Source organism: Anarhichas minor, unplaced genomic scaffold (genome assembly GCF_050575085.1).
Source record: "Anarhichas minor isolate MPS153535 unplaced genomic scaffold, ASM5057508v1 ptg000002l, whole genome shotgun sequence".
Taxonomy (NCBI): domain Eukaryota; kingdom Metazoa; phylum Chordata; class Actinopteri; order Perciformes; family Anarhichadidae; genus Anarhichas; species Anarhichas minor.
This window is the reverse complement of record NW_027466448.1, coordinates 7,695,520-7,717,993: the sequence shown is the minus strand read 5'-3', so window position 1 is coordinate 7,717,993 and position 22,474 is coordinate 7,695,520. Positions and strand designations below refer to the sequence as shown.

General features: G+C 40.5%; 1 protein-coding gene and 1 long non-coding RNA gene across 3 annotated transcripts; both read left to right on the top strand.

The window, feature by feature from the left end:
* Window positions 1-4,482: 4,482 nt before the first annotated feature.
* On the top strand, window positions 4,483-22,420 carry LOC142946595 (lysosome membrane protein 2-like). Of its 2 annotated transcripts, XM_076088022.1 has the most exons (13): window positions 4,483-5,008; window positions 10,109-10,266; window positions 11,573-11,720; window positions 11,918-12,109; window positions 12,282-12,373; window positions 12,970-13,089; window positions 16,514-16,692; window positions 18,608-18,726; window positions 18,963-19,036; window positions 19,144-19,195; window positions 19,490-19,642; window positions 19,776-19,817; window positions 20,166-22,420. In XM_076088022.1, exons 1-13 carry the CDS (start codon window positions 4,886-4,888, stop codon window positions 20,274-20,276), a joined length of 1,563 nt encoding a protein of 520 aa, XP_075944137.1. In that variant the 5' UTR covers window positions 4,483-4,885; the 3' UTR covers window positions 20,277-22,420. The 2 variants fall into 2 exon arrangements, with proteins under 2 accessions (XP_075944137.1, XP_075944147.1); XM_076088032.1 differs by lacking the exon at window positions 19,776-19,817 and having other exon boundaries at window positions 4,489-5,008.
* Window positions 5,020-9,759, top strand: LOC142946607 (uncharacterized). The gene is made up of 2 exons (XR_012953095.1): window positions 5,020-8,163; window positions 9,432-9,759. It is a non-coding gene; the product is annotated as an uncharacterized LOC142946607 (long non-coding RNA).
* Window positions 22,421-22,474: the final 54 nt, after the last annotated feature.

Sequence of the window (22,474 nt, the reverse complement as noted above, 5' to 3'; positions counted from 1 at the left end):
TGTTGAAATAAACTTTGAGAAGTCACCGCTCGCGGATACCACCTCTTTACAACACGATTCCTTCACGTTTTTACATCTTCCTTGGGAAATCGTTTCCCTGTCCTGTTCTGGGCTGATAATGATAGGAATTGGATGGATTTTTCCTGGAAGAGGCGTGAGACCACCTAGTCCACTTTGAAGACCGTGAAAGACTGATTTAAGATGTTTTGACTGTCACGCTGCAGACGTTCTCCCACAGTCGAAACAAAAGAAGGAGAACTCATAACGATGTGTGAAAGGGAGCAAATTCAGACAGCATCAGACCTCAAAAGTCAAGACTCAGCTTTAATCCTGTCATCAGTTGGACCATCAGTTGCATTCTGAAATGTCTCAACAAAGGCTAAAAATGTGTAAAGACAAATTTAGCTGCAAGTTGAAAACTGCGAGCGGTGTAGACTTTTGACAAGTGTTGAACCCCTAATGAAAATAAATCAATGAGCCATACATTGTCAACACAACAGTCGATGAATGTAACAAAGGGTAATAAAGTAACGAGTTACAATGAGAGAGAAATGGCTGCTTGCATATGATCAGTAACTTGATATTCAGTTGTAGACTGGATACATGCTAAGTGTACTCCTAAATTCTGGATACATCTTATCTAGGGGTGTTGTAACTAGCAGCATGTTACAAACATCTTTTCCTCCCCCATGAGTGAACCATCCGTCCCTCAACAGTGGCGCCCTGATCCTCAACTGTCCTGTGGGCTTAAATTAACAGGTTCAGCCCCGGAGAGAATCATCCCAAGTGTCTGTGAGTACTCAACTAAACCTGAAGTGAGACACAATAACAAGCCAGAGATCACACAAAAACGTTTGGGCACTTTGCATTATGGAAAACTGAAGCAAGATCCTTGTGTTTTTGAAAAGGTCAAAACACTTGTTGTATATAGGACAAGCCAACTTCACCTTTCTTCAGGGATCATAAAAGCCACAAGCCGAAACGCTTTGGTCAGACTTTCTCCATGCATCTTGAAAGTGGGTGAAATTGTGCTGGAAATTTTCACTCTGCTTCTACATTAAACCAGGGTTTTCAAACGTCAATAGGGCAAAAGCTACCGTGCAGGGGTTGATTATTTCACACTTCGTGTGCAGCAACTGGGCCGGAATATTTCTTCATGGTTTGCTACTGAACATATACCCGAGTGACCCTGAGTGAGGAAAATAGGGGCGGAGGAGTTCAAGGATATTAGAGAGATGTCAACTCACTCAGTGCCCTCTACCGTAAATCATTTCGATAAACTCCTAACTTGAGAGCCTATGAAGTGAGGTTAGTGTAGGAAAAAGGCAGCCAGAAGCCTATAGCAGGTGGATGCAAGTCCACAATTGAGAAAATAAATATTTAGCAGAACAACTAATGGGGTTCAGTGAGATTTTTTACTGTTGAATTATGTTTTTTTATTTTACATTTTTACATGCTTCAGCACATACGGCAAACAGATGACACACCATGCCTAATCAATAATCTGGGTAATTCTTTGCAGATTGTTTGTTTCTCTTAACCCTGTAGTGCTGCATTGCATTGATTTTCACAAATGCTTTTGAACTTGAGAGTTATTGGGATGCACATAACAGAAAAATACTGTTCCCTTGCATTATTTTCAAGTTAAAGTTCATTATCATGTTTCAACATGTAAGACATGGTGAACATTATCTCACTGTAATCAGACACCTTAATTCAAACAAAACTATTTATTTAACTCATTTCCGATGACTTCTGTCTGAGGTAAAACTGTATATATACATTATCTCTGTCATTGTTTCCTCAAACAATAGCAATTCAAAGGAGCAACATTCTATTGGAATTGAGTGCACTGATTTCATTTTCCTGTTATGTTTAACAAGAGCTTGATGTTGGGGGGGGGGGGGGGGTAGTGTGACACAATGGATATATTTCTTACAGCCTATTTATAGAACATGTGGACAGTAGATGAAAAGAGCTCTTGATTTGCTTCTTCAATAGGGTTGTTCTTTGAAGTTATAGTATTCTATGTCTGTGTTTACATTTGCACCTGTTTACTAGCTGCATTGTTTGCATTCTCTCACCTACTGTGGCTGTAAGACTAAACACCGCAAGGAAGTAGTACTAATACAGCTTATACAAAGGCATGTGCCCTTCAAGGCTGTATAAAGTGAATGGGTAAATGCTTCAAGGTGCCCTCAATTGGTCTTTTGGAACTGCTCAGGGGTAAAACAAACTAGGGTTGGCAGCCCTCAGGTTACTGTTACTGTATGACTGTGGGACAGGGTGTGCTCAGCAAATGTGTCTCCCAGATCAATAGAGGCCACATCAAACACCGCCTTTGTGTGGAGTCTTCAGTGCAACAGTACTGTCCATTTTCTCGATCTACAAAGATTTGCAATATATGCAAAGAAAGGCCATGAGTATAACAATGCTTTTGTTGTCGTGTGATCACTTATTGTAGTGATTCTTACAAGTACGGAATCAGATATTAATGGTCATTAAAGAATTAGTTCACATTCTTTCAATACTCTTTCTTTTAAACAGCTTTAGTCACTGTAATCATTCTGAATCTGCAGACCCTCTAAGCTTTATGACGTCTTATAGCAGCTGTTTAGCTGTGCGGCCCCCACCTTTTTCGCTCACTCTGACCACTCTCATAGCGTCGTTTTTGGCAGCAGCAGGCAGCTGCACTAAGGAGTTGGTAGAGACCAAAAACTGAGCTAAAAGAGAGTAAACATTGGACTTACATTCATCAAGTGGCCGCAAACTGTTTGCTAACAAGGTCATCATATCAACTTAAAAAGTATTGTCGTGTCCTCACGCTTTTATTCTGTACACCAGCAAATGCAGACGTTCCAAAGTGTTCTGACGAGTCATCAGTGTGAGCCTGTTATAGAGGCATGACTGTGGTCACAGTCTCGTGGTTCATAGTTTGAACTTTGAGTCCAGTGATGTGATAACTTCCTCTTCAAACTTAAAGCAACTAATCAAACCGTTGATGTTAGTGGAAGCCAAACTCACATTTAGGGACAGGATGACGGCACTTTCTATTATTAGTTTTGTGAACTCTTGACACATGACAAGAACAGGATTGCTTTATTTGACTGATTTAGTCTAGGTGTAATAAACTGGCAACTGAGTACATATTGTATTGTTTGTGAATTTATACCTTCTATTTCTTATATGTTTTAGTTTTTTTTTTGTATCATGTGTTCATGTTTAAAGTGTGTGTTTTGTTTTGCCTGGCTGCAAGAAAAAAAACATCATTGAGGACAACAAAGTTAAAGTTAAAGACGAACGCTGTCCAAGACGTGAATAACAGAATAAACAGAATACTATAATTCTAAAACATGTCAGAATGAGTGTTTTATTCCCTGTAAAAATGTAAAAACATACTTTCATCCTCAGAACTTTATGAAGCACGTGATTATCTCATGCTTGCATGTATTTTTTTTCTTGCTTTAAATGCATTGCTGTGAAAAAAGTAAGAATCTATAGAAATTGATAGAAAACATTGTAATTTAATTAAAAAACGTTTTCTGTTTTTTTCTGGGACCCCAGTTTGCAAACTCTAGAAGATTAAAGTTCATGACCTTGTTTGTATTCACGCCTTATTTTTGGTGCAGACCACTAACAGTCATTAGTTTACAGATTAATGAGATCACACCAGAGAACAGGCTTACAATTTAACTGCATTTATTGTCATTTATAATGTGCAAACTTTGAATAGAATTTAGCAGCAGACTAAACTTTAGGGTGTAATCTGCTGGTGTTTTTTTCTTTTTTATAACATCAGGTATTACAGATATGTCACGGTTGCTCATTGGAGTTCAGTGTATCTTGTCATGACTGGCATTTTTGAAACTGGTCAGTGATGGGCTGTTAGCACCCACCACTGTGTTGAAAGACTTTTACTGGGAAGATTTTAAGATTTTACCACTGTCTGACCGGCTGTAGTGGTGCGAACACCCAGAAGTGTTGAGTTTGTATCAAGTGGGGCTTTGCAGCATCGATTTCCGTCCGCAGCTCCTAACGATATCACTGAGTACGAGAGAGCGTGGGCAATGTGTTTACAGTATGGTTTAGGGGACACACCTGTAATGACTAGACTTACATCTGAAATTATTACTAGGTTAACTGTGAAAGTCTACATATGAGTAGTACAACTGTAAAACTGCTGCGTTATTTGGGTAGTTCTATGCCTACTTCATACTCAACTCTCATTTACAATATAGTATAACTGTAGTATTATAGTAACATAACGGTGTTTGGGCTCTGCACTAACAGAGTATTAAAGTTTGGAGCGCAAACCGCAAACACACGCCTCAAATAGTTTGTATTTGGTTCCGACGCTGCTGCCTGCTGCAGGCGGGGGCGCGTCTACGGCGCATGCACCCACGCGCGCACTCATCTCCACGGCTTGGCCACAAACGGCGACGACCAATCAGCGTTCTCCTCGCTCGGAGGGAGTGAGATCCTCTACAGTCCGCTACAAATACTGCGTGGCACAGTTTTAAAATTTTTATTGAGTGCGCCTTTTGGGTCGTCACTTTAGGCTGATTCAGATTACCTCGTGCTTGTCAAAGTGAGCCGCTTCATTATTAACTGCAAGTAAACAGACTTCCCCTCAGCTTTTTGTAACTTGGAAACTCGCGAGGACAATCGCAACATCTTCACAACCGTTACTTTGTTGCTCGTCGAGTATAACTCGAAAGCAGCGGGGAAAGTCACGGTTCGAGCTCTTGTATCCCAGCCTGTGCAGTCAAGGAAATCTTTCTATGAGTTGTGCATGAAAACTTGCGCAACGTAGCGGAAATCAACGTCTCCATCCACCCTAAAGAGTCACACGCAGCCTTCTGTGTGTTTGCTTGCACCTGCCAACATGACACGAAGATCCTGTGCGATTTATGCGGTCGGGATCATCTGCGCTTCCCTGCTGGCCGTTGGGGTTGGCTTATTTGTGGGTCAAGTTTTCCGCACGTTAATGCACAACCGCCTCAAAAAGGTAAACAAAAAAATACTTTCATCCTCAGAACTTTATGAAGCACGTGATTATTATCTCATGATTGCATGTATTTTTTTTTCTTGCTTTAAATGCATTGCTGTGAAAAAAGTAAGAGTCTATAGAAATTGATAGAAAACATTGTAATTTAATTAAAAACCGTTTTCTGTTTGCAAACTCGAGAAGATTAAAGTTCATGACCTTGTTTGTATTCACCCCTTATTTTTGGTGCAGACCACTAACAGTCATTAGTTTACAGATTAATGAGATCACACCAGAGAACAGGCTTACAATTTAACTGCATTTATTGTCATTTAAAATGTGCAAACTTTGACTATAATTTAGCAGCAGACTAAACGTTAGGGTGTAATCTGCTGGTGTTTTTTCTTTTTTATAACATCAGATATTACAGATATGCCACGGTTGCTCTTATCATTGGAGTTCAGTGCATGTTGTCATGACTGGCATTTTTGAAACTGGTCAGTGATGGGCTGTTTGTTGCCTCCCAGAAGGACTGGCTCTAATGAGCAGCTCAAACTCCTTGAGGCGGAGGAGGATGGGTTACTATGGGTTCAGTAGCCTCCGCAATGCAATCAGCACTTTATCTGCCCGACAGTTAGATTGTTAAGTTGCTTTTCCATTAGCACCCACCACTGTGTTGAAAGACTTTTACTGGGAAGATTTTCCCAGCAGATGTCCCACTCCTGTGTGCTTCTGCCTTCAATACTTGACATAATGACATGAGGTGGTTCAAAGGCAAATTCCACAGCTAAGAATAAGTAAGGGCTGAGTCGGTATGGCTTGTTCGTGTTATTGGTTGGTATTTATGTCACAAGAAAAAGCTGAGTCTGCTGCTGATAGCAAAATTAGCACATGTTAGAATTCAATCACGCTGGTTTGTGCACATAACACACTGGAGTAACCTCACTCAGGGAGATTCCTAGCATTCTTTTTTTACTTGAATTGAACTGCAGCTCTGTGGAACATCAGTGGCTGATGATAAAAAGTGTTTGGTACTTGTGTAGTCAAGATTGTTTACAGATGCTGAGGATAATGGAAAGGAAGAGTGTGAAGACATTGAAGGGAAGTTTTCTCAGTTCCTCAGGAGGAAGGGCGGTGGATGCGTCTTTATCGTGACCTTAACAACTGACGGGAAATGGATATTTAAACTCAAGTAAACTTCGGTATTCTCGTGCCCTTCACACTCAGCTCCACTCTGCAGTTTGAAGAGTTCTTAGCTGTTTTATCTTTAATCCCAGAGGTTGAGAAGTCAATGGACCACAAATACAAACACTGTTGTTATCTGTTGTAGTTCTGTTTGGTTGCATCAGTTGCAGGCTTTAAACTTTTCAGCTCATTTTTGTCGTACACACTTGGTTGGTGTACTGCCAGGGACCCAACGATGTGCAGTGTTGAATTTGGTGCAATTTGGCACATGTGACACATTCGATATTAATAAACTTTGAATAAACAAGCAAACAGCGCTCTGTTCAGCAGCAGGGCGGGGCTTCAGGTCTGAGTGGACTGAGTCAAGCATCTCATCTGCAGCGGGCCTTTTTCAGACCGCGGCTCATTAACTGCAGTTCACTTCTGCTACTGGATGGATATATAGCCTGCTAACGCTACATGTATGCTGGGGAAAGTTAACAACCAGACTTTTCTTCCCAGGAAGGAGCGGATAGCTTACAGGAACAGCGCCACTTAATTATTGTAAGTTTAGGTTCAAAGATTGTTAGTGAAATGTGTTAGTTCAAAGCATTCCCAGAAGGTTAACTTTACTTATACAACAGTGTAGACGTGAAGCCCACATTCATTGTTATCAGATGGCACACCTTAATCCTTATCTTCAGATTAAACCCGCTTCTCCATAACAGGTATCAAATGGCTTTTATCAGAGAGGCTTAGTGTTGACTTTTAGAGGTCATGGTACATAAACGTGAGGCTGTCTAACGCTGGGAGTCGGTCCTAATGCTGGAAACTGTAACATTTAAACTACATGACATTTTCCTTTACTTTAATAGAGGTTTCTAGGAAAAACGGCTGCAGGAAGTGGAGAAAAGACTCTAAATACTCAACAACAGGGAGTTAATCATCGGCTACAGATAAGATTGTGCAGGGATCATGTTTATTTTGTTCACGGATGTGCTCACATTTTTTCAACGGATAAATTAATGTCATAATTCAAGATGTTTATGCATCAAATTTAATTTCCTGTACTGTACAGTACTGTTGAAGCCAACAATAAAAGAATAAAACTAGACTTTGGTTGGAGTAATTGATAAAACAGACAATCACTGACCGTGAAGTCCTATTTAATAACAATCTTTACATGTTCAATATTTACTTTAAGGCTTGTCAGTTACTGATAAAATATACCATTTGCTCAAAGTCTTTAGTCTTATGGCAGTCTGGTGGGGCTCTACACGTGTTTATGCCAACTTAATATCTCTTAATGTAGTAGATTTGGTAGATTTATGAAGATGCTTTGATCCTGGGAAAACCCAAGTGCAATCTGCTGCCTCAGCACAAACACTGAATTAAAGCAAAGCTTTTCTTACCTAGTCTGGTGCCAATACTTGTCCAGAGTAGGTTTTAAGTTTGTGTGTAAGGATCTATTTCCCAACTTATAATACATGCTGGCTTTTGGCCCAGACTGACAACAGTTGACATCACAAAGCCACAGTAAACCGAACCATACATTTAGGAGTGCAATTTGTGGCCATTGCTGCAGAGGTCCTGGAATGGAATTCAAACTAGATAGCGTTGAACCTTTGAAGATGAGCACTGCAAAAGTGTTGGTCTTATTAGCCGTCTTATTCATTGTTACATTAGAGAATCAGGATACATTACCCAAGCATTGATTTGTAGTCTAAAGAGTATCAAACACTTGAACAGGCAGACATGTGAAAGATATACGTGTGGGTGTAACATACACTTAGTTATCTACTAGCTAGGCAGTTTGATTTATTTCAGCTGTATCAAGTTACCCCCTTACCCCAGTTGCACCAGTGTGAAGGATCTCATTCCACGCCCTCCCAGCAGCAGACTCTGTTTGTGTGCTAAGCCTTCTTTCACACTGCGAGGTTTATTGGGAAACCGACCGGGTTGGCAGCCCATTGGAGTCAAGCGGGGTCAGCGTGCAATGACCTGCTGATGAGGTAATGGTGAAAAATGACTCAACCCTGAATAGGACTTTGGTAATTTTACATAGACTAGACTAGACATAGCACCCAGCGGCCCCTTGCTGGTAGTCTGCTGGGTTTCCTTCAAAGTTTTAACTTTGACACAAACGTTTTTAACAATACAGATTATTTTTATGTATTCAATCGACCTCTGGAAGGTGAAATGTTCCACACAACATACAGATGATTTGGAGCTTCACCAACTGTCATTGATGTGTAATTTCTGTGATTTGTGGTAGACCACGGTATTGGTCAACGGAAATTTTGACATGACTGCAAAACAAAGGTCATCGAAAGCATTTGTAATCATGCTCGAGGGATAGTGTTTGCAAAATTCATGAAGGTCATGGCCAGCGGTTGTTAAGATACCCGACTCTGGACCAAAGCCCCACAAACGTTACAAATAACAACACTAAAGTCTAAAGCTATGCTAGCTGCTCTGCGAGTCTGTACTTACCGGGACAAACTGGAATTTTGACCAAATGATTTTGCTAGGTGAAAAGGGATGGGATCACCAAAGTCATTGTCCTCCAATTTAAAACTGAAAGGGCCTTGCTGTAGTGTGACCTTGATGGGTTGAGCAACAGCAGGGCTGGACTACAGTTCAGCTGGTAGAGCTTTGTTAGGTGGCGTGAGACAAACCCATTTAGAGTATGCAAACCTTGCTCACCACGGCTGGATGATTTAATGATTAGCTTCTCGCTGTGCCCAGTGTTAGTCATGTCTATGTACTTGCCTGCCTTGACATCAAAGCGCCAGCTGTATGTGTATTTGTGTCTTCACCTGCTGCATGTGTTTTCGAAGAGGGAGTGGTATAAGAGTCACGGGTAGTACTGAGAGTAGTACTGAGATAAGAGGCTTTCGCTGTTCCTGTTTTCCATACTGTATTTCGTGGAGCATGCTAGGAGGGTTACCATATTGATTGTCTGAAGCATGAAAGGACGACATAGAAAGACCTCGATCCCCTTCCTCAATCCAAGGTGACAGCTTTATTGTACTTGGCTACTCAGCTAAACTTTTGTCTCTGAACAAGTAGATGGGACCCCAAAGGAGAAGGGGGGGGGGCTCTGCTCCCCTGAAATAATGGGACTCGTTGGTGTGCTTTTGGGTACTGCTTTTAACTGTAACACAAAGCTGGCGTAATTAGGCCAAAGTGAGATTTCCTCTTGATGCGTTGTCAAAAGAAATACTAATCCCCTCGTCTCATTTCGTTCTTCTCTCACTCCCCGTGTTTTCCTCAAAAGATTCCTTACAGTGAAGCAGGTTATCCTCGTCCTCAGGCAACGATGTCTGCTGTGAGAAACACTCTGACGTACTGGGAAAAGAAACAGGAGAGTAAATAGTGTGTTCATGTCCTGCACCTCCAAGGCCACATAGGGCCCAGGCCTGAGGAATGCAGCTCAGATCATTAAGGTCGCAACAAGCGGGCATCCAGCTCTCCGCATCACATGACATGTCAGCGGCTCTCCCCGAGTGCCCGTCGTCATTGGCAACAGCTGACAATGGAGCCGAGGCAGGGTCTCCCTTAATTCCATTCATGTGTGTTGTTGCCTGACGCTCAGACAGCAAGCTCCCCCCCCCCCCCCCCCCCAATCCCCCGAACCATCCCCACGAACCCCCAAGGATGTTTTCGTTCTCTGGGTTGTTTTTACTACGGACAGAAATGGTACAGGAAAGTCCGAATACAAAACATGTGTTTGCTTCTGCAAAAAAAAATGTTTCCTCGTCCTGCATCAAAAGCATCATCAGTTGAAAAGCCACATGCAAATAACAACACTTCTGCTTTCAAAGAAAACTCATTGTCCAGCAGTAACATGTTCTATATTATAGTCGGTGTATAAGCTTTATTTTGAGACAGAAAATGTGTCTGAATTAATTATGTTCATACTCAAACTGAGATACATGCTTTTTGTCTCAACAGGAGATCGTTTTGGTTGAGGGCAGCCGTGTGTTTGCGTCATGGAAAAGCCCTCCCCCTCCAGTCTACATGGAGTATTTCTTCTTCAATGTGACCAATGTGGATGCATTCCTTGAAGGGTCCAAGCCAGAGGTCAAGCAGATTGGACCCTACACATACAGGTAGGCTGCCAGAACACATCAGTGCACCGGCTGCCACAGAGAAAGTCAAACCTGTCTCACATAAAACTTCAAAATATGACATATATCGACAAATGTGTTGTCATTGTTGTGTGTCTAACACCGGCCACCACACCACGCTCTGTTGTCAAATTTAACACTTCAAAGTTTCTCTAAGTGTTGAGTTACTTTTCAAAATCCACTTGAACCACTCTTCACATTAGCAATAATTACATCCACCGCACAGCACTTATTCAAAAAGAAAAAAAAACTTTTAAAAGTGGGTCACCTGTTACTTCTGTTATTTCCTTCTTCCAAAACACCAGGAGCGTATGCAAGGAGAGAGTCAATCAAAGAACATTATGACTAGTGTGTTCGCTGCATGCCAAATTAATAAAAGCACAAAAGGCCAAACTGCCAGCCTCCATATTACCGGTTGCTGATGAGCTATGTAGCATTTCAAAGGCTATTGTTTTTGGCACAGCACTCACTCCACATAAAATATGAATGGTCATGTGAAATCTTAGCACAGCCGCTGCAGAATGACTAACACTTAATATATTTTCTCCAATATATCTAGACCAAGACCACACATATAACATCTACTTAAACCAGACTGTGCTGCTGTTTATATTTATTGAGTTTATTGGCTTTGTGGGTTCATGTTTTCTGCCGTCTCCAAATTTGGACTTCATCAGCAGACTAGGCTTCTGCTGGTTCTGTCGAAATGTGCCTGTTATTTGCTCAACACTTATGTAAACTGAAAAAGGGACATCAGCTTCTCTGCTTCCTTTTTTATTTTTTTTGTCTGATACGGCACTCTTATTTTTATTGCATATTAAACGTAAAAAATAAATCCAGACCGGTTCATTTCATGGGCTGTCACCCTGTCACTATATCACCATAAAGATCAGACACTGGTATATTTACAGTACGTTGTTTCATGACCTGCCCAGTCCGTCATGTGAGTCCTGATAAGAAACTTTGGTGTAGATTTTGAATCACTTATTTGCATTACTAATGCAATCCTTAAATAAATACCAAGGTTCACCAAGGTTCACCAAAAAATGGCCACAGTGAAGATAATCTCCCCCTGCCATCTACGCTAATTCATATTTGACTTTCGAGGTTACCTAATTTCAAACGGATGTTGCGTTAAAAAGAAGAAGTTGTGTGATGAAATTCACATGTACTGCAATGCCTTTTTTAGTTCTTAACTGGTCTGAGATGCTAATTTGTGAACAATTCTGGAAAGCTTCATGAAAATATCAAACGCCTGATAATCTTGTATTTTGTTGTTATTGCACAGGGAGTACAGGTATAAGGACAATGTGAGCATGGGGGAAAATGACAAGATGGTGTCTGCATACAACTACAAGAGTTTTGTGTTCCTGAGAGAGAAGTCTGTGGGTGACCCAGCTGTGGATGTCATCAACACTGTCAACATCCCAGCTTGGGTGAGTCATGAACCAAAGGTCTTAGACAAGACAATTAAAGTGGGGGGAAAGTTGAGTGTGTGTTCTCTAACTGACTCCTGCACTTTGTTTATTGTTTCCTCACTCCCACCTCAATGCCGACCACCACCCTCTACCTCATCCTGCTTTCTTTGCCGTCTCTTTTCCACTCTGCCCCACTCGTCATGTCCTGTCTCTAGGCTGTAATGAACAAGTTGAAAGGGAGTTTCTGGAAGGCCCCCATGATGGCCGTCATGATGAACACCATCGGGGCCGGTCTCTTTGCCACTCACACTGTGGATGAATGGCTGTGGGGCTACGTAGATCCCCTGCTCGCCCGCATAGCTACCACCAATCCTGAAGTGGAGCCAGTCTTTGGGCTCATGTACAAGGCATGTACAGCTCTACAAATAATAAAAGCTGATGAACCTCAGCTAGATTTTGGAAGATCTATTAATTCGTTTTTGATTTATTACATTTTCATGAAATCCAGCCACTGTGAAAATTAGTATTTTCTTAAAACATGAACACATTTGTTTGACTTAAATCTTTGGATCTATTTAGAAAAATGGAAGTCACTCCGGGGAATTTGTCTACCACACTGGGAAGGAGAACTACATGGATTATGGCCGTGTCAAAACATGGAAAGGCGAAAGGTAGCCCTGTTGCAGACTCCCACAAACACACACTCCCCCTCTGTCTTCATCCACTGTAATGAAACCTCTTTTGGCAAACTTTGTATGTAAAAGGTTTGTCAAATCTACAGATTTTTGCCAATAATGTGGGAGTGTTTGTCTGGGCTGTTTCCCATATCACAGAGCACAGGACAGGCTATCGCGGTACTCTGAATGCTTTGATGACCTTTTTAGTGACCTTTCTTATCCCATTTTGTTGCCTCAGTCTGCAATCTGTAATTACGCTCCTTACTCCTGGGAAACCACTCTTTCCAACAGTGATTTTCAGATAAAAACATGTTTGTACTGTTATTAAGATGGAGATGATAATGGTGTTGACAATGAAAGTAGGCTTTTTGAAAACAGCATATCCACCCCAGAATATTAAAAATATTGTTTTTATGTTTAAAATCTGGAGTAGAACTTTGCAGGCAGGCAGCACACATGTCTATGTTAGCTCAGTGCTGAAAGAGATACCCCCTGTATATACATTATGCCCTTTTTAATTGCATAAATGTTCCCTGGATGCAATTTTGAAAATGAAATGCGCATGTTTGTGACAATATGTTGTTTTGCAGCCAGGTGACCTTCTGGAATTCTAACCAAAGCAACAGCATCAATGGATCAGATGGAAGTGCTTTCCATCCCCTGCTAAACAAGAAGGAACGCATATACATATTTACTCCAGACCTCTGCAGGTACAGTGCAGCATCACAGTTTCAGAAAGTTACAAAAATGAGCGGACACAGCCCCCCCACCCTAATCTGATGTTAGAAAGGCATTGGGGAAAGTCAATTCAGAAGCTATTTGACCATCCAACAAGCTAACCTTGCTGGACTATTGCGATGTCATTCATTTATACAAGAGCAAAGAACAGCACTGAAGACTATTCGCGATGGAAAATATGTTTTCGCTGCTCGCTCGACTGGCTTCAGTTAGTTTGATGACAGATGGTTCATCCACACACCAGCAAAGTATTTTTTGAAAGATCCTTCCCTTTTCCAATGACTGCTTCTCAGATGTTTCTGGTGTAGCAAACCATGCTGCTGGTCATGTAACCGACAATCAGCTTCCGAATAAGCATATTGGCAGCTTAAAGGAGCAGTGTGTAGGATTTGTGGCATCTAGCGGCGATGTTGCAGAAAAACACAAACTGAAAACTGCTCCGCTCACCTCTCGATTTCCAAGCATGTGGTAGAACTACGGTGGCCTTGAGGTAACGAAGAAACGCAAACGGCCCTCTCAAGAGGCAGTGTTTGATTTGTCCGTTCTAAGCTAGTGTAGAAACATGACAAGGAAGTGCCACTTGAAGTTGGCTCCAAAAGTGAGTCAATCAATTAAAATGGCCAACTTTTCAGCAGAAATAAATATGTTTACAGCCTGGTACAAAAAAAATGTTCATATAACTCACCCGTTTGAATTATATTATAGCTTAAAGTTGTACATAAATAAGGTGGGTGCCGCCTCGCTAGCTGTCCGCTCTGCTGCGTCGCCCTGGCCAGCCTAAGCTCCAGCGACGATCCAACTCTTTGCCCAGGAGTTAGGGTGTGTCGTCACTGCCAAGATGGCGGTACCTATAGGCGACGTCCATATTTTATATAGTCTAGGTCGGAGCAAGACGCAGGCTTTCATATCTGGTATGGAAAAATGTTCTCTGGCCTTGGATCCCATGGATTGCTGACATAACATCCTCTTACATCACTTACCAACAGCACCATAGGTACCAGCTGTTTAGTCACTTTAGGCTTTACTGCCTATGCTTGTGTCCTTTTTGAAAGACTATGGCAGTTTTCAGGAAACACTTTGTGGAAAGGCTTAAACATAGAGGAATGTTGGTCGGGAGTGTAATGGGTTTGCAAGTTGGGTGAGTGAGGAAGGGGAAGGAAAATCGTGGGAGTGAGGATGAAAAATCCTTAAAGCATTTTATGGTTGTTGACAAGTATTAAATTTGTGCTATTCTCAGCATTGGGAAATAACATTTGTTTCTGTTCTTGACCAGCTGGAACAAACAAGATTAGTTTTGATTTCCATGTAAAATGTGCTTTGTGCATCTTTCCAATTTTTCATCTTACTTCTCAGAAATGTCTGCAAGACATGTTCACTACTAATTCTTCTAAAGAACACATTTCAGAATCAGGATGCTATTGAAAGCTTGACGAATATTAAAATGCGAATTGCCTCTCAAGGTGACTAACCGATGAGAAGTTCTTTGAAGTTCTTAATTTCGCAAATGCTACGCCTTAATGCCTTCTCCACTGATGGAACTGTGCCACATATCTTGGTCACAAGAACTTTTAATTCAGAAAATAACTTTGAACTAAAAAAAACATGTCGCTTTAGTCATCCTCCCCTTTTGTTGAGTGTGGAAATAATCCGTCACATGGCTGTACCTTTGACTCTGATTGGATGTGTGTCAAAAAAAAACCTCTCCCTAATGTTTTGACTTTCACCTACTTACTCATTGCCTGGTAGCTTCATCGCGGCTCTCTGCACTATTGTGACTAAAGGGAAGGCTCCCTTCCTGTTTGCTATGCATTTCATTTGACTATAATTTGAAGAGGAAATGTTCCATTACGTGATATGTGGTAATCTTAGACACAGAAGGTTTGGCTCAAGTGTTAAACTGTAGGCGTAGATCAACACCACTTTGTCTGAAAACATGTGTTTAGTTAAATGACATCTGGGACTGATTTGAAGGATAAAAGAAGAACTAGAATTCCCATCTGTGGCCTGACGGGGTAGTGACCTTTTGGTCCAGTAACTGACAGCTTAGCCACAAAAAACTCAGGATTTTCATGAATTTCTAACAGGTGTCATTGTTCAAATACCAACTTGCCTTTTGCAATACGTTAATCTTTCCTCCAACTGTGGTCCTTCATTTAAAATTCTAATATTCACAAAACCAAAAAGAAGTAAAATAAAACAAAAGACACATTTTCAACCCCACGTAGCACCCTGGATATGCAAAAAATATCTAATACAATTTAAAATGATGACACAGGTTAGAAAAGTTAACATAAGTGAATGAGTTAATATAACTTTAAAAAAATGTTAGATTGAGTGAAAGTTGTAACATGCAGATTTCATCATTATTATTATACAAATTGTACATTTTTACTAAGTACAATCCCCCATCACTTTCCTTTCCATTCCCTTTCAACATTTTACGCCTATAATACATTCTCACGTCATCTCATCACATTTTGGCCCCCACACATTCAAGGGATTTAGATATAAAAGACCCCATATCTTAGCTACGTTTGTCTGAAATTAATCCACGCTGTAACAGCCTCTCATGCCCAGCAGTACAAGGCAGAGGCTTTCACAGTCCCGCTCTAGTGAGGAAACACGTAAGGCTTTTTACTTGGCTTCTCTCAGAAAGGTCAAGGGAAAGGTCTATCCAGTATTGTTGCACGATTGGTGGGCTGAGTAGCGAAGGGCCGCATCCTCCCGGCCAGTTGGCAGACAATGTATAGACTGCTTTGTTCACGCTGAGAATCGTCGGGATTCCCTTGAAAGAACAGAACTGCAGATACATAGAACAATGATGAACATGCTCAAAGTAACGCAATTCTCTTAGCAGCTGTAAAAACACAACAAACATTCAAATATAAGGAAAAATGTACGATTTGTCCACTCCTGGTTCAAAAAGAAGGTTAACGGCAGACAGGATTTCAGCAAAATGGTAAAGTCAATATACTGTATATCATTCAGCTTCCTTCTTGATATTGAAAATTATTTTAAAATTATTATTATTAAGAAGAGAGGATAATTACTTAGAATATTTATTTTGATTTATATATTCTGTGCAGCAAACACACTTTTGAATGGACTAATGGAATACTGTAATATTCCCTTTATATTCCTATAACATGAAAAGTGTTTCTTACAGTTGCACTTTTGAAAGAGTTTGATAGCAGTTTTGATTTTTTTCCAAGTGAGAATGCTAATATTCAGGCTGTAAACTCTTGTTGAAACAAATTGTGCACAAGTGGTACAGCAAAAATAGTGATGTTAAAAGTCTGATCAATAAAATGACAAGATGTTGGTAAACAGACATGAAAAGAAAGAACAGAGATTCTATTTCACAAAATCCTGCAATGTCCTTGCTTTACTCTGCAGGTCGATCCACATGGAGTTTGAGAAGGATGTCGAGGTGAAAGGAATCCCAGCGTACCGCTTCACACCACCACGCTCCGTTTTTGCCAGCAAAGAGGAGAACCCAGCCAACGAGGGTTTCTGCGTCACCCCAAAGGAGTGCCTGGGAACTGGCCTTCTTAAAGTCAGTCCCTGTCGCAAAGGTAAACGTCAGCTTGTGCAGCACATTTTCTCACCCACACTTTGCACTTTCACATGCCTCTCCTTTCAAAGCGCTACTTTCTGCGCCTCTATTCTCTTCCCTCCTGTTACACTCTGACATGGGCCTTTATAGTAAACACATACCCTTATTTTGAAAGGTAAGATCTTTGCTTTTTTGTCGCCCTGTTCTTTATGCTTTCTTCCCAGTCCACTTCCTTTTTTTAGTCAGTCGAGTCCTCCTTTTATTTTCCTTCCTTCTATCACCAGCATTAATACCCTCTAAGTGACCCATGTGACACAGCCCTCTCAACACCTCAGGCGCCATCTGACCATGACTGGCCCAGTAGCTGAAGGGTTGGTAAGCCCTGTCACCTGATGCTGGCCTTAAATATGAGTTGGTTTAGTGCCTCAGTGCCTGTGTTCACAGACTTAAATATGATCATTCCCTGTGATAGAACAATAAGAGTGTTTTAACATGGTTTGTACATTCAATAGCAGATTGATTGGATACAGTATGTATGTATACACGCAGTTGAACAAGAAAAAACAGGGCTGCCGTTCACATCAATGTTAAGCATGCACGATAAAAAAAAAATCGAGGGCACTTTGAGGTCATGGTACAAATTTAGCGCAGCCAGCAGCAGGTATTTAAGAGAGTGCGCAGGGGGTTGAATGAACACAGTGCGTAAGTGGCACTCATAAGTACACCAATACAAATATGTGTGTGTGTGGGCTACAATGACCTTGTGTGTTGTCACGGGAACAGCCTCTCAGGTGACTCCGGGTGTCTGATGTTTTTGCCAAACACAAGGACAGGAAAACTCTCACCCCTGCCCCACTTCAGCAGCACCTCTAACTGTGCAACCTTTTGACTTTGTTGTTGCTTTCCCGAGACACACACAGAACGACGTTGCACAGGTGGAACCTAACCAAAGGCCTGCACGACCGCACATTTCCTTATTTATGACCAAGGCCATATTGTATGAACGCGGGGTCTCCGGTTTACAATGTGAGGAAGGAACTCAGCAAGAGTAACATGAGTCTTGATCTGGATTTTAGATGCCGTCCTTAATTTGTTCTACAAGCGGGTCTTGTTCCATTTGCGTATCTATTGTTTGTTTTCTTTGGAAGATTGACCCTGAGTAACATGCTGCATGCTCCACGACCGAGGTCAGATCATATCGCATCACCTTCTCTTGAGGACTCTTCCCAGATGTTTATGATGCTTTGATTAGATCGTACATCAAACAGCAGGAAATGTGATATTTGATGAGAATGTTGTTGTTTACTATGCTGCTTCTTTGATCGTCCTCTCAACCTTTGTGTCAGGAATCATGAGAGGCTTTTATGTTACACCATCGTGTGGTTGTAAAAGACACATTATTTTTGAACAATAAGAGCACGTAATATGAACTACATACTTGTTTTACAGGTTTCCTTTATCAAATGTTCTCATCTGACATTAGATGTCCTTGCTGTACAAAAAAAAAAATATATAAAAATATATAACTCCTGTAAGATACACTGTTTTTATGTTGTATGGTCATTTTAATGTAGCCTGTGTGTTATGTGATGCTGTGTATGTTGACATAAAAATACTATCATTAATGAATTGGCCAACTTAATGAGTAAAAGCTTGTTATGGTGACATGTGGCAGCTCAAGACCCCGTTGTCATAATTATGTTTAAAGTCTCATTAAACCCTTATTAGAGATGGGGCAACATTGTCACAGAAGATGAGGCACACACTTTGTCATTATTGACATTTTCCACTTAATAAAGCGGCGAAAGGAGAACTAAAGGAGACTCATTTGTTTTAGAGTAGAGAGATATACATCTTTGATTGTTGCTTCGCTCAGCTTAATCTAGTCTTCCTTTTATTGTTTCTCACCTGAGTCCTCTGCTCTCCTCACGTAGGTGCTCCGGTGGTCGCCTCCTTTCCTCATTTTTACCTGGCAGACAACAAATACGTGGCGGCCATTGAGGGGATGTCCCCGAAAAGACAGCATCACCAAACGTTCCTGGACCTTAACCCGGTAAGCACCCAGGCCACAGCTCGTCAGCCTCCAATCCAGAATTGAAATATGTTGGAGCAAAACAGTTCGTTGAACTATGAAAGGAATGCCGTGCTCCATTTAGATGTACTGCTACACCACCTAGTGGCATATATGTAGTAGTACAGCAGAAGAACAACACCCCCGTACTACTCCTACTTGTCTGTTCTGGTGATATAATGCTTTACTTTACATTATTAACACTATATTTTGTGCAGACCACCGGAGTGATTGTACGTGCAAACAAGAGAGCACAGATAAACATCTTGCTCAGCAGACTCTCTGGATTCGCGTAAGCATCTGCATCCAAACACAAGCGACTATTCTATAGTACTGATGTATGTGTGTCTGTGCCGTATATATAATGGCTTCCCACTCTTCTCTTTTTGTTCACAACAGGAAAACTAGAACCCTGAATGAGACAGTCTTTCCCGTCATGTTCATCAATGAGGTAAGAAACAGTGAAGAAGTGCTGACACTTCCATTATGAGTCAGTGGATCATCATTAAGTTGTAATGTTATAAACAATGTAATTTATGTTTTTCCCGTGTTTCTTGATTCCAAAATGAATATGTAGCAAATTTAAAAAAAACAACTTTGTTTTATGTAAACATTTTAAAACAACACGAATCAGGGCTAAACCACGAGAAAGTATAAAATACTAGATGCTAAACCAGTCACTAGTAATACATAAATAAAGTTCCCTCTCCATAATGTATCTTTGATGTTGTCTTCTAATACGCAGAGTGTGGTGATTGATGATGTTTCTGCGGCGAGAGTACACAAGCTGCTGCTGATTGCCACGCTAGTGTCCCACTTCCCGCTCATTATTGTGGGACTGGGTGCCATCATGCTCCTAGTCTTAATCATCCTTCTTTTCCGAGCCCGCACACAGAAGGTATGACCACTCTTCTTACCTGGTTGTATTCTAACAGCTTACAATTTGCTTGCTTTGTCCCAATAAGTAATTGTCCCAATAAGTAATTGTGTTAATTTGTGTGCATTGTTTATCAATGTGTGTCTCTGTGCAGAACGAAGTTAAGCGCACTGTGTTTACCAAGCCTCTCTATGCTGTAAGTCTTTATGGTCATTCTGTTGCTTTGTTTGATATTCCATGTTGTGTTTGCTTTGTTCAATCTTGTGTCTTACTATATTAGTGCTTATTGTCCATAATGCATCTTTAATCTCATATGTTAGATGACTTTCAGCCCTCCTGAAATATATATCTGGCGCTGTACAGTAAACATATTGTTTGGTTTTAACACATTAACATAATTTAGTAATACTAAATGTCTATTTAAGTAATGTACAAATGACACTAGTAAATGTGAGATGACACGTTCAAGAACACCAAACCTTTCAAAGTAAGATGAGATGACTTTTTAAATATGTTTTCCTTTTTATCCTCAATCTCCCACTAGACCTCCAACGAAGAAGACACTTCTTACTCTCCAGTTAGTGACAAGGAAAAGGAAGATCCTCAAAATGGGACCTATATCTCTTTGACACCGAAAGGTGACCCACAGGCTTGAGGAGGGGGGGGGGGGCAGGTTAGAGGGGGGCTTTTTACATCGACAAGCCTCAGAACTTCAAATAGGGATTTAGGTTTTCAGGAGAGGGATGGGAAATAATCAATATCTCGTTTATGAATGGAAATCTTTAGGGGTGTGAGGTTTAGGAATTGAGGAGGGGAACATGTTTTTAATCAGTTTAGACTGTTTGGATTAATTTAGATTAATTTTAGCCATGGCCAACAACCTGAAGTCCAGTACAGTACACGCTGTATTCCCAGAAAATGATGACATTTGTTTGAAAATACTGTGTGTCAAGGGCTACGTTTTTCTGTTTGGTGAAGTCAGTTGCTGAAAGCTGTGGTCCTCTAATAAGCAGAGATGGAGACGTCACTTTGTGGTGGTCTTCAACAAACAAAGCACACCTTTTAAACCTCGGGTGTGGAATAAATTTGATTTTAGTGCTGTGGCCTCGCCTCATTCTCTCATACCAGGGTAATGAAGTCCATTAACTGTGAGTTTTTTATATATTATACGCCACTCTCAGGGGGCCTCTGCTTAAATACTATCAAACACTATTAAAGGAAGAGGAGCGAAGCCAAACATACGGCAAGCCTTCTCTTCGTGAAGACATTTAAATCAATTCAGTATTATTATGTGTCATTTGCATTTCATCCTAAACTAAATGTTATCAAAACATTTTCTTGGCTTGTTCTTGTATTCTACTCGTGCACTGTTTTTAGAGGGACATCTGTGGACGTCATTAGCACCGCACCATAGAAGCGGTCAAGAGTGTATTTTTGTATATATACAGTGCAAGGTGTGTTGAACTGTTTACATTCCTCTCAGTGTATGATGGGAATGAATATCAGACAAAACACTGAATATTTTAGATATTTAATTTTTTGTAAAATAAGAAGTCCTTCTCATTTGTTGTAAATGATGATGTAGAAAGGTTTGAATGCAAAGTTAGAGCTTCACACTTGTGTTCTCGTGCCATAATGAGCGACACCTTCATGAGCCTTTTAAAGCCGAGTATGACGGGATTTTGTGGTTGAAAAGATAATTCATACAGTACTGAATTTGTATGTTGACAGTATTTTTCCCTGTATAACTGCTTACATTAACTAACCACCCTTTTAAAATGCTTATTATCATTTCAAAATGTGCTTTTTTGATGCTATCGTTGAAGGCCTTAATAACATTGTTGGTGCTGAATATGAAAACCAACAAACCTTTTTTTTTCCCAATGTTTGTAAAAGACTTCATGTGTGGTGTTCAGCCATTGCAACGAACAACTCACGGAGGTTTAGTATGAAGAATTAGTAGAAGAAGAAGTCGTTGTGCCTTCAAAATAATCAATGTTACTGGAATTGTTTTGTCTTTTATAGTTTTCCCATATTTTGTGAAAATGACGCCTTGTCACACCAACACGTGCATATCATTATCTTCTAAATACCAAACAAAACTGAGCATGAAACTGCTAGACGTTTTCATAGTTTTGTCTTGCCGGTAGGGTCAAACTTTCTCACTCAAGGCTGGTGGAATTATCGGATTTCAGGTGCCATTTAATGTAATATTGTGAATGCTGCAGAATTACTTCATTTGAACTATGTTGAGCCCAGCTTTTATTACTGCTCTTATTCCTAGTTGTAACATTTTAAGGATGAATGAGTTACATGCACTGAAATAATCAGCAATAAATCGATCAGACAATAGCGGAGAAGCTGTAACAAGTGTAATTTCGAGATTTCTGCTTCCTCATTTGATTTTATTATTTGTGTTTGATTGACTTTAATGAGTCATGTACAATAAGAAAACCTAATGAAAATAGAAGAAATTCACGTAGAGTGCATAATGTAGTTTCATCGTAAATGGGTGAATGAATGGATAAAGATGCAAACAAAATTACAGTATTACACAATACTAGAATTGTGGTCAAAAAAGATGAATTATTGTGTTGCGTTGGTAAAACCAAAACACAGAAAGCACCATTTGGACTTTACACTGGGTTACTTTGTGCCGTGCTTTGATAACAGATTGTACTTTCTGAAATTATCGTTACTGCTATAACCACTTATTCTTTTAATTGTCAATTGTTTTGAAACACTGACTGTTACTACTGTTTTTACTGTGTACACAAAAATAAAAGTAGTTTCAGTAAATGTGTCTTTACTCCTTTTTGACAGTGTTTGGTTTGAAAAAAAGAAGACTGAGTC